Here is a 12,765-nt window from a genome sequence, read left to right as displayed (position 1 = left end):
AGTACACGAGAGAGGCAAATAGGAAGTGTTTCGAGGATCTTCCTCGTATTCACGTCTTAGAATTTAGAGGGAGCAACTTGGCCACTATATTTTCGCGTCAGTTGCTCGCCGACGGGTTGCAGGAATCATCCCTAAGGAGCGCGCTCTTGAGCCGTTCGCAAAAAAGTTCGCTCCTTCGCGGGATCTACGTGTCCACGATTTCGCTCTCACTTTAAGTTACACATCTTCAATTTCAAAATTTTCAAGAGCCGTAAAAAAAAATAATCGTCGCCTTTCACGACGCGATTCTGGAATGAATCCTCTACAACGTGGAAGGCGAAGCATTTCGTCTGTTCTTTTTAGCTGAACCGGCTGCACTGGTTCAAGAAAATTCACACGCACATTGAAGCGTACGCACGAGATTCGTTCTCCGCGCTTCGGTGTGCGTGAGCGTTTCGAACTGCTGCAGCCACTTCAGCTAATAAGAACGGACCGATCGATAGCAGCTGTAAAGCTGATGCTGCGCCTTTTGGGAATACAATTGACAAATATTCGTATAACTCGGTCGTAAGTTGCGGCAGTCTCACGTTGTACGCCCGATAAAGTAAATATTATTATTACGTGTGAAAATCAAAGGCGCTCGTGCTGCGTAAATATTATTAAAGCTCTACCCTTACCTGTAAGGGTGGAATTATTAATGGTGTTGTTTGCTGTGGAAATGGCCGACTGACTGCTGACAGGTGTGCCAACGGTGGTCGCCGTAGTGGTCGACGAGTTATTTGGCGATAGGGCGGCATTGACGGCCTGGGCCTGAGCCTGGGCCTGAGCCTGGGCCTGAGCGGCTTGTTGCTGGAGATTATAATTCCACGCGAGCAGCATCAGTTTCAGCTTATCCGGGTCTTTCATAAGCGTGCCTGCCGCTACTAAAAGCGTTAATTGATTTCAATGTTAAACTCATCGATAGAAAACGGACGATCGCGAGCGAGCGAGCAAGCGCTCTCCCGCTCTCGCACGACGCGAAGCTCGCGTTGCTCAAGCTTTTCCTTCCACTCTCCTTCCTCTCGCTCCCAGCTTCTCTCTCTTTCTCTCAGCGGGAGTCCTCGCTCATACAAGAAGTGGGATCACGTCCGGGCACGATCCTATATCGCAAGCGAGTCGCGACATTCGTCATCCACCGTCCGGCCCGGCGCGCTCGCGCGAGGCCGGAGGCTATTATCACTTATCAGCTACCTGAGCGCGCGACTCCGGCCGGGAGCGAATAAATTAAACTTACAAAACAAGCACGACGCGTCGCGTCGACTCGATTTAATCGGCGCTTAATAACGCAACAGGTTTAATTACCCGAAACTGATAAATCGGCGACGGTGCGCGCGGCCCTCCGCTCGCACCTGGCGGACCGTGTGTATGTGTGTGCGTGTGTGTGTGTACTTCCGCGCTTTTCGTATCTGCGTGTGCGCGTCGGTTACGATTATTAATCGATCGGGCAATTTACACGGGCCCTGACAAAAACCAACGAACGGGATTAAGCTCCGCGAGAGTGAGTCTACGATTAACTCCCCCTCTCCTCGTCCCCCCCACCGTCGCCCGCCTTGCCGCACCGAGTGCGCGAGTACGGGCTCATGATTTATCCTCGGACACGCGGTCAAGCCGGCCCGCGGTGAGAGACGTCGTTAGATTATTGATCAGCGCCGCGGTACAATTCGACGGGCGCGATTAACGACGTCCTGTCCGCGGCTCGCTGCTCCGTGAGATATCCACCGCTACCGGGCGAGAGAGAGAGAGAGAGAGAGAGGAGAGAGAGGGGGAGCGGCTCGAGATTCTACGATCCGGTTTTGAGCGTCGTCCTCCTGCGCGCCTCGTCGTGACTCGTCGCGATACCGATATCGATCCCGGTGCACGCCGACCCCGACTGATATCCTAGAGCAAGCGATGACGTGCGTGCGCGCGGTCCGTCTTCCCGGCGATGCGACGACGAGGAAACAACAACGGAAACGAAAAATAAGAGACCGGGCCCCGGCGATAGCCGCCGTCGAATCGCCGACGATACACGACTGGGCCGAGCGCCGACGGGCGATGAGTAATGCGCGCGACGCGAATGTGTATTTCCGGCGATAAGCGAGTCGCGATCTGATCCGCGATGGAAGGCGGGGGGGGGATTCCTGCCAGTCCCGTTCCAGCTGATAAATCCGATCCCACTCGGGATTGAAAGTCGCATCTCGCGGAATTTAACGAACGTCAATATTATGCGCGAGTGCGAAATATTATAAAAGTTCGCCTGTCTTTTTTCACGCGCGGCTCGGGGCGATCGCCGGTAAAAAGATTTGATCGCGAGCGAATCCGGTCTGTCCGCGAGTTCCAGTTCACCGCTTATCGCTCGATGCGTATGTGCTGCCTCGCGCGCGGAACTGTCGATATTATCATTCGAGATATAGCGAAGGAGCATCATTAAATCGTACTCGCGAATCGAGAGCTCGTGTGAATAACAGGAAATAGTAGTCTCGCGGCCTCCTCTTCCAACGATAGTGACTTTGTTACGTCGTACGAGCGAAGACACTTTCCGGCCTCTTTTCGACGGTTCCTTCATTAAGGTAGTTAGACCGTAGAGAAATTTTCAGCGGCGATATTAAGAGGCTCCTCCGTAAGTTTGTTATTCGGTGGAAAAAAAAATACTTTCTTTTAACTTTATTTAACTAAATAATAAATTTCAATTTCGAACGCACACGCGAAATTAAGACAAATAATACACGATATTACCACGGAGATATTATTTATTCTTTATTTTCCTTATTAATGCTTTATTTGTACGTACAGTTGAACTAATGGAGAGGTGCACACATGATAGAAAGTGATATATAAATATTTAAATATGTATATATGTACGTATATATCAAGGGATATTACTGTAAATTATAAATTTCCTACGACTATATTTTCATTTCTGCAATTTTCGTATAATGTCTCTACACCAGTCCCTAATATCACAAGTTTCGTATCTTAATATCAATAGTTTTCAAGAAAAATCCTAAATGTGGTTTAGAATAAATTGAAAATAGAAATTAGAAATAGGAGGTTAGCTTCAAGGAATACATATAAAACATTTCATATTCATATTCAACTTTGCAAACGTTATATATAGCATTTCCAGCAATATGCAGCCGAAATCTAAAAGGATTCCTAAGGAAATAGTTTGACGAGCTAACTACCTTAATTATGCGGTAATCCGAGCCACCGTCAAAAAATAAACTCGTCGCAACTCGGCGGAAGGAATTCGGACGCGGACGAGCTCGTTGAACGCATAGATCGATGCTGTGTGTGTGTAGGCGGTTTTTTGCGTTTACGTGTATACGTGTGCATGTGACTCCGTGTGTTCGCTCTCGCGAAATTATCGATCTTGCCTCTTCCTCCCTTCTTTCTTTTTCTTTCTTCACCGCAACATGCTCCCGCACGCGTACGCTCCCTCTCTCTCTCTCCCTCGGTGCCGAAGACGAGCCCGTTCATTCCTGCCCGCCGTGAAACCGTAATCGAATGCACGGTGCTGAGTAACGCGCTCGACGATACTCTAATTCGTCGTATCGATCCCGTGCCACGCGAACCACGAACGGTAACACACGCGGGATCCGACTCGGAATCGAGCCGCCGATATTGACCCTTAGATTACCGCGCACCGATTTATTACCCGCCACACGAGACGGTGAACGTCGGTATTTTCGCAGACCCAAATCGCGATATCCGCTCCGGCAATTCTACCATTTCACCCACGGTTCGCGGATAATTCCTTCGAATTGATTCATTTCGCGTAATCAGCTTCAGCAACCTGATGAGCTCTAGAAATCGCGACGGTCCGTGCCGATTCGTCGATCCGCTCCCGAGAGCTTCACATCACGGCTTCCGAAGCCTCTCGTCTTCTGCGTCGGCGAATTCGTCGTTCCCGTGTTAAGGGGGGGGATTCGCGTCGACTTTGCATAATCATTAGAGCGCGACGACGAATTCGATCTGTCAATAGCTAACACGGCTTATCATAATAATACGTTCCGGCGACGACGACGATGACGATGACACGAAGTGTACGGAACGGGCTTACTATTAATTCGCGCAAATTCCACCGGGAACGGCTGAAACAACCGTGCCCGCGCTCAGTTCCCGGCGGTGCACGACCGCACGTAATCGGGCCGGAGAGGTTCAAAGGGACTGTCCGCAGATTTTCTAGCATATCGCGGGGCACGCGCTCCCGTTTGTTCGTCCGAGCGGCGGAATTAGCGGTGACACGCGCGGACGGGCGTTTTGGTCGCGCCAACGACGACGGAGAGAGCGGAGATTTATTAGCCGGCGAACAAACCCGCAGGGAGAGAGAGAGAGAGAGAGAGGATATACACACATATATATGTATATATTTATATACATATACATACAGACACACAGAAAGGGAGAGACAGAGGGCTGACCGCGCACGGGAGTGACGTCTGAATCATTCAGGACGTGGTTCAATAATGTAGAAACTGGCGGCACTGCCGCGGGAATTCGGGTCAGATTCCCGAAACGGACGCGACCTGACCCCAGAACGCGCGCTCTGAAGAGATTCAAAAACCGAGAGAGAGAGAGAGAGAGAGAGAGAAAGCACGAACGACAGACAGAACGAAAAGGAAGGAAAGAAGCTAACGGCTTCCTCCGCGCGAAAGGCGCGCTCGCGATCTGAGTGGCGAGGCAGTAACGCGAGCACAGAAAGACGAAGGCACGCACGCGGCAGCCCAGCCGGCAGGCAGGCAGGTAGACAGCGAGTATACGCCTTTGCGCGTTTCGTAAGGACTACGATCTCGTAATCTTCAGCTGGGTAAAGGTTCGACCACCTCCGACACTGACTGAGAAAGGCACGGCAAGGTCCAACGCCGAGAAAGAGAGAGAGAGAGAGAGATATATAGATAATGAAAGGTTCTACTCACTCGGGTAGTGATCGTCCTCGGATATGTCGGCGGGCTCCGGGGTCGAGATGTTCTCCTGCAACAGACAAAGCCACCGTTAGCGTCCCGAAGCGTTTTCCCCGGACTCGACGTTAGCGCGCGATTTAGTTGGCCGAGAGAGGCTCCTCGCCGGGCCGTTGTGGGCGCTGCCAGGCGAGCAGAGTCTCTTTCGCGCGGGGCGATGCGTTGAAAAGTTGGCGAAACTCATTTTCCGCCGGCCGCCGGTTATGATAATAGCGGACGCGATTACGCCGCGTCGCGACGTTACGCGACACGACTCGCGGAGAGGAGACTCTCCTACTCCGGCCGAGCTGCGCGGCTCCCGACCGCGTCGTTTCTCCGCCGAGCGATGCCTTTTAACTCGAAAATTAACGTCGATCGTGTTGAGATCGTCTCCTCGTTCATCGCATTTGTGGGACCCAGCGAATAATTCAACGTACTTTCATTAATAATTTAAGCAAAAATGTGTAACCAGAAGCGTTTCTCTCGCTTCCTTAATTATTATTATTATTATTATTGGATTTCGCACGGGCTACACATAGAGAAAAAGGTTCCTTTGGATTTAGCATGTATGTTTGTTTGATTTGAGTTTCTTCAATATAAACATAATATAACAACATAATTGAATACCAAATATCATTTTGTTAAAATGAAAATGTTGTTTCGTTAGAGTAAACCATACTGTTTGATAAAAAGAAAAAAAAAACAGTATTACGTGCAAGAAATATTTCATTTTCAATAAAAAATATTTTATTACCTACTAAATATTATACCACTGAAACGAGAAAGTTCTTTAATATTTTTCTAACATAGTATTACTTCTTTCAAATAAATGACTGCTTGTGACAATTGTAATGTTTGAGCGAAAATACGAAAAGAAATGCGCCATTTGACGTAAAGACATTTGTTTGAGAAACTGAAACAATTCTGTTTGTTGAATCAAACATTCGTATGTTCGCCCTATTCGAAAAGACAAATTTGTTATATCAGGAAATGTTCTTAAATCCGAAGAAATCTGTTCCTCCGTGTACGCAACGGCATTCGCGTTCGATCGATTATTCAACCATCACCCGACGCGCATTCCTATCGGCTTCAAGGAAGAACACAAGAAGAAGAAAATTGCAGAGGAATCGCAGAGATCCGCGCGGTGCGTCGCGTCACCGGCACGTAAGAGGTGTCGTTAAGAAGAAGCTATCGAAGGCTGTCCGTGTTACCATACGCCCACGGGAAGACCGTGGACTTTATTGTCCCAGATCAAGAGCCCGCGGCGACTCGCGATTCGTCGAAACGCAAATTGCTTACGCCTCGGCGCTGCGCCGCGGCGAAGGTGACGCGCGTCTCCGGGTCGGTAACGTGTGCGAGCACCGTCGTCCCTCGGCCCTTGCAGCAGCGCGATCAAACCGTCTCCTGCTTGCTCACTTCGTGTATGTAGAGCTCTTTTCTAAACATAACTCCCGCGAAATCAGATCGCCGATCGCGACGCGGATAAACAATTCCCTCCCGCTCGTGGAGTTAATCGAAGTGCGCGCGACCGGCCCCGATGTAAAATCTCGTAACGTGAACGAGCGCGACAAAGCCGATCGTCAACTAACACGTTGGCTGCCACAGTGGTCTCCATTGATTTCTTCGACGTTCAATCGGAGTTTGAATCGCCGGAAACACGGTAAATAAAAACAACTCGCGTACGTTCGCCAATTCGCCTCATTGACTTCTCTGTTGGCTATATATACACGGAAACACAAAAAGATTAGCTTCAGTAGCTAAATTCGTTGTAATAGACGACACCGGAAACTTTAGCAGCGTGAGCAATTTTAATTGCTGCGGTAGCAAACTCTTTTGATGCTGCAGCAATTAAAATTGCTCACGCTTCTGAAGTTTTACGCGTCCGCATGTTACGACTAATTTAGCTACTGCAGCCAATCTGATTTTTTCTTTATTTCACCCTTTAATGGCGAGGTGGATTATCAGAACGTCGGAGAATTTCCCAAAGTGTTTTACCGCGACTACTTGAAGTCAGTAAATTTTATTGTATTTCTTTTTTCTCCATCTTATTAAAACAAACAGAAGAAGAAGTTTCATGTTATTATTGACTTCTCTCGCCCATTTTGTACATTAATTAGATGAAAAATGAAGAGAACAGAGCACGGGCGCGACCTTACCATTGGAGGGTTAATTTTACACACGATTTATGCGTTACGCTTTATACGTCCATCAGTGAGACTTGTGTGGTGATATAACACCGATTCCACACACACGTACACGCACACACCGCTGACCACCATGGCAGTGAACGTGCTAACAATACCCCCGACGCGGTCTCGTCGTGTCTTCGTGTACCGTCCCGACACACCTTTCGCGAGCTACATTTCGCTGGGCATTTTTCCGAGCACGAACCGACCGACGATACGTTAAAACCGCGGCACGAAAACGCTTTCCCACACCGCTCGGCCGAAAAACCGTCCTCTTTTACGGCCACCGTCCGAGATGGAGTGGTCAGGGTCGGGGGGGAATAAGGCCGAGGCTCTCTCGTCGCGAGAGTAGGATCGCCTACCTATATGGCCGGCTCGTTTTTCATCCGCGCCCGCGGAAAGAGCAGCGAGAGCGAAGCGTGCGCGCGCGCTCCTTCTCCGCCGTGATATGGCATCGCGCTCTAATCGATCCGCGCGAGACCGATCTTCGAGGCTAGCGACGCGCGATTCTATCTCGCTTTGATTGATTTTATCCCGGCGAAATTAACGGGTTTTCCCCACTGAAACGAAGCAACGGACGGACGGTCGACCAGCCGGCAGTTTCGCAAGACGTGCACTACCGAGCCGAGCGATGCCTGGACCGACTGGTTGCGCTGCAGCGGGCGCAGCGGCAGCCTCTCCTATCTGTGTCAGGTCTCGTGTTGCAACTCCAGAAGGTCGACCGGTATACAACGCGGAGAGCACGGCCAATTGATACCGGCCACAACTTTGTCCAGCGGGCTTGTAGGACATAGGCGACGTGCGAGAGCGAGCGTGCGAGAGCTCACGTATATGTGTGTATGGATGCGAGAGCCGCGAGCGCGCGTTCTCTGTGTTTTTGCGTGCGTGTGTACGCGCGCGAACGAGCCGCAAAAACTCCTCCTGATGATGTAACCGAGAAATTCCGACGGACGACGACGAGCCGGAGAGCGCGGACGAACGGTGGAAATCGCGAGAGAGGCGAGGGAGAGATCCAATCGCGGCGAAATGTCGCGCCGAGCGCGTTCTTCTTCTCTTTTTCTCCTCTCTCTCTCTCTCTCTCTCTCTCGTTTTGTCTTGTTTCCCTTTTCCTCCTCCTTTTTCCCCCTCACTCTTCTCTTTCCTCTTTCACTCGCGAGAATCGCCTTTTGTGATTTTTTCCGCTGATTTTTTTTTTCATGTTTGTAAAGTGCAAAAAGGAAGTCTGTTCTCCACTCGGTACGGCGATGTGTATTTTATACGACGCGCGCTGGCGGTCTCTCCGCGGTTACGTTAGGAACGACGATTGATCGAACGTCTCTCTCTCTCTCTCTCTCTCTTCCTCTCTCTTTTTCCCGCGTGAATTTGCGCGTCGGTCTTATCTATGTTGAACTAGAGATAGGTTTTCGTTTACGTATCGGCGATCGTTTATCGGATACTCCGATGTGCAGTCGTTAGTTACACATATGAATCAGCGAGTCGTACCTCTTATCCGAGTGCAAGTCACTTTCTTTCGCTTCGATATGAGCACGGGAAATCGCGCGTTTTCCACGTCGGGTCTCGCGCGTTCCGATTATATCGCGCAGAATTTTCATCCTCCAACCGTCTCTGGTATCAGCGGACTGTATTTCGCAATCGTCCGGTAACGACGGTACGGCGCGGGGGGTGTTCACGGGGTTCATCGGTATTAGATAGAAGCCGGGCACAGAATCTGTTTAATAATCGGTGGAATTTATTGGCCGGTGCGCGCGTCTCATCCTCCGCTACGCTCTTTCTCTTTCCTGCGCCCGCTCGGGCGCAGCCAGCTAGCTAACTACGCTACACCGTTGACTTCCAGCTGTATACGCGAAAGGTTATTTTAAGAATCTTTCATTAAGAATTTAATATAACCCAATTTTCACGGAACCGGTCGCCGAAGATACGTACTTATCGATCATAATGAATCACCTTTGTGATCCGAGCGCCGAAGAGTTGATCGGCGTATCGAGGGAGAAAAAAGAAGAAATACGAGAACAAAAGAGAGAGAGAGAGAGAGAAGGCAGGTGTGGGACGTGCACAGATAAAAATAAATATAAATCTCTCCCCTCTCTCTCTCTCTCTCTTCAAAGTAAATTAAAAAGATACGAAGATCGACGGGAACTTTTCGCGGATCGGCCGCGTCGAGAAAATACGTAGAACGAAGCCGAACGATCTAATCTCCGACTCAGCAATCCGCGGAATCGTCTTGCCGCCGCGTGTCCCGGAGGTCTCGATCTCGCTGCTCGGCCAGGCACACCATCAAGGTGTCTGCCATTAAAGATAATCGACGGCGGGTTACCTTCTGGGAAGGAGTCGATCGGCGTCGCGCGAACGGCCCGAGCCGCGGCGATATTCTTGTAATTGATATCGTCGATACGATCGTAACAAGTTATCCTATGCGCTGGGATATCTGCGAATTGTTGCGTTTAATTTACAACAAGGACGCGGTGTTGGCGAGCGAGCGAGCGATACGGGAAGTATCGCGGAACTCGGCGAACGGTACTCGAATAACACATCGCGGTCATACATGTATATATATATATATATACACACACACACACACACACACACGTATATGTGTACGTACGTGTGTCTCTTTCTTTCTCTCTTTCTCCTCCGCTCGGAGTATCCGATTTTCATTTTCCCTCGTTTCACGCGCGAGGCGAATCAAAGTGCCGTGATGAAATAAGAATTTCGAAGCGGAGGTCTCCGGAGGAAGACGACGACGTTTCCTGACGGAATGATCGATAAACGACGAGATGGAATCTCCCGCGAAGCGGCGCCGCGTCAGACACGCGCGGATCGACGCGGCGGGATTATTTTCGCGCGTGTGCGCGCCGCCGAGTCGCGCGATCTCGCCCGACGCTCCCGGCGAGGAGGAACCCGCCTCTGTTGTCGCGCCCAGGTATTAATAAACAAAGTACCCCGAGCTCCTCCGGGCTACTCGACTCGTTCCTTGCCTTTCTTTCTTTTTCCTCTCCCCCCCCCCCCCCNCTTTCTTTCTTTTTCCCCCCCCCCCCCCCCCCGCTCTCTCTCCGTCTCACCTACGCACGGGGGCCGCCCCACTTCCGCCGGATGTACCCTGATAAATGGGAATCTCACTGCGCGCACGACCGGCCGGCCGTATACACCTACGACGGGCTGCGGCGAATGAGAAACGATCCGGGCGTCTTCCAGGCATGAAGCGCGAGGACGAAGACAGAAACGCGAACGGAAGAGCGAAACTCGCGGGCTGCGAAGAAGCGAGCGATCCGTCGCGCTGTTCGCTCGGTAGCGTGAAGACACGAGAGGGGGAATCATAAACCGAGACCGCTCCGAATTACCTCTCGTGGAGATGCCGATTACGCGATCGCGGAGATGAGAATTCCGCTGGACGACGCGACGTCGTCGACGGGGTCAGGCCTCGGTGACGCGCGCGAACCGCGAGGCTGGATTCGCGCGCACGCGTTCCTACGTGGGAACGCGCGATGTTCGGGAGGCGCGGAGAAGAGCGGAGAGCGAAGCTCGAGATGGATAGATAGAGAAAGAGAGAGGGAGAGAGAGCTGGTAACTCGCGAGGCTCCGAGAGGCGACTCCGGAACGACGAGGAGTCCTCTCTTCTCGTCTCTTCCGCGGCGGTAAGCACGGGGACCCCGACGACGCGGCGGACCGAGGGAAAAGAAGTGAGGTCGCGCTCGCGTTCTCTCTCTCTTTCTACTCGGTCTCTGTCTCTCTCCTCGGGCAGACACGGTTGGAACGTTTGTTTAGTTGGCTGCAATTAAGCCACTTGGCGGCAATTGTTTGTCGCTCAGCACAGAATTCCGCTCCCACCGTGCGGTGCCGGTCTCCTCTCCGCGAGCGAGAGATGCGTGTAGTACACGGTTACGCGCGCGTGTGCACGAGAAGAGAGAGAGGAGCACCGCGCGGGGTCTGTGTTGTTGTACCAACTCGCCACCAACACAGCAATCCAGACGATAAAGGCGAGCGAGTTGCCGGGGTTAGGGGTCAACCGGGTCCAGTAGCCGGTGTCCGACCAATCAGCGGACGGCAACCGGCCGGACACCGCCGCGCGAGATCCGTCCGAGACGAGAAGTCAACGGCGGCGGCGGCCGTCGTCTCTTGTCTTTGCGGAGGATGTTGAATTGGCCGGTGAAGGAGAAGGAAGGATCTCTCACTGCCGGCCGTCTCCCGAGTTTCTGTTTTTCTCGGCGATAATTCCGCGAGCGATTCGACTTCCCGCGGCGGCGCGCGATAAGACGAGGAGAGAACGTCGCGCGATCGTCGGACGGAGAAGACGCGCGCGATTCTTCACTCCGAGATGGTAATTTCAACCGCACGCTTCCAAATCGCAACGAGACGCTCGAAAGTCTCGATAAAATTACATCGCGGGATGCCCGACCGAAATTACAGTTATTACCCGACTGATAGTCCGACGGATTCCAGTCTTTCTCCAGAGATCCAGGCGTGCCGCGCTCGTTAGAATCATCGAGCGGTGGAGAAGATAGTCGTGTTTATTCGCGAGCTCACAATCAAACGGGACGGGATTCATTACGACGCGTCGTCTTATTTCGTAAGATATATTCAGAAAAGAGAGAGAAAGAGAGATAGAGGCAGCGAGGGACGCGCGCGATGCCTATAATTAATCTACGCGCGAGATAAGTCGCGGAATATTTAATGCAATTAAATAACGCGAGGTGGAACGCGCGAGGAGAAAAGGTCAAACTCGTCGGGGACCCGGAACACGGCCGCGCACCGACCGCGGCGTAAAAGGAGGACCGAATTGGGCCCGTTAGGATGATTGCTCGCGGAGCGCTCGCTCGAGTGGTCGATTTAGTTGCCTCTTCTGGGTAGCTCTTTGGATAATGGGGAAATGATTGTGGCCTACCGGTGATTTCTCTGCTATGTGTTTTAACCGGGGCAAAACACCTACCGCCGTCGCGATTCGACCGCCTGTCGCCGATCCTTTTCTCTCTCTCTCTCGTTCTCCCTTTTTTCTCTCCTTTTATCGCCGTCCCTCTTTCTTTCTCTCTTTCTCTCTGCCCCTCTTTCTACGCCGGCCGATTCGGTGTACCGGGCGACTCTCAATTTCGGCTCATTTGCCTACCAAATCCGGCGTCGCATAAATACACGTGAGCTCCTACGGTGAACGGGTCTCAAGGCCGCCGGCAATTACCGACGCTACGCCCTCGTTCCGAGGCGCTTTTTTTTTTATGTATTTTTCTCCCCGCTGTACTTTTACCGTTTAACGCAACCCGCGCCGCGCCCGACGTTTCTTTCTCCCTCCGCCTATCTATCTCTCTCTCTCTCTCTCTCGTCCATCTTTCCCAGGATTCTCGCAATCGGATTCGCAACCTCGCCGGCGCCGGTCGGTCCGAAATAGCGGATCTCGCGCGCCGATCGAGAGAGAGAGACAATCGTTGATTTCTCTCGGGACGGCAAAATTGAGTCGTCACTGTGTCGACGGGTCTTTCTCTCTCTCGCGAAAAGCGCGACGACGCTACGAGACTCATCGACCGTCGCGAAGCGGGACGATTGTCCTTGCGATGTCCCGGAGAGGCAGCGAGATCCGCGAGACGAGTCATTCTCGTCGGCGAGATCGCGGCGAGATGCATCGGACTGTCTCCTTCTCGCTCCCTCCCCCCCCCCCC

General features: G+C 51.8%; 1 protein-coding gene across 7 annotated transcripts in view; it reads right to left on the bottom strand.

The window, feature by feature from the left end:
* The window catches only part of LOC106749592 (nucleolar protein 4-like), a 76,419-nt gene that overhangs the window by 20,699 nt on the left and 42,955 nt on the right, over positions 1-12,765 (bottom strand). For 2 of the 7 annotated variants that reach the window (XM_014629228.1, XM_014629230.1), the window contains exons 2-3: positions 4,917-4,971; positions 657-902 (exon numbers count right to left, since the gene is read on the bottom strand). In XM_014629228.1, coding sequence (XP_014484714.1) covers positions 657-902; positions 4,917-4,971 — 301 coding nt within the window. Of the gene's footprint in view, positions 1-656; positions 903-4,916; positions 4,972-7,485; positions 7,749-10,182; positions 10,512-12,765 lie in introns of those variants that run through there. The other 5 variants (XM_014629232.1, XM_014629231.1, XM_014629233.1 and 2 more) reach the window with 5 other exon arrangements.

This window comes from Dinoponera quadriceps, unplaced genomic scaffold, assembly GCF_001313825.1.
Source record: "Dinoponera quadriceps isolate SergipeBrazil2010 unplaced genomic scaffold, ASM131382v1 scaffold4009, whole genome shotgun sequence".
Taxonomy (NCBI): domain Eukaryota; kingdom Metazoa; phylum Arthropoda; class Insecta; order Hymenoptera; family Formicidae; genus Dinoponera; species Dinoponera quadriceps.
The sequence above is the reverse complement of the archived record's forward strand: the minus strand, read 5'-3'. Positions and strand labels throughout refer to the sequence as shown.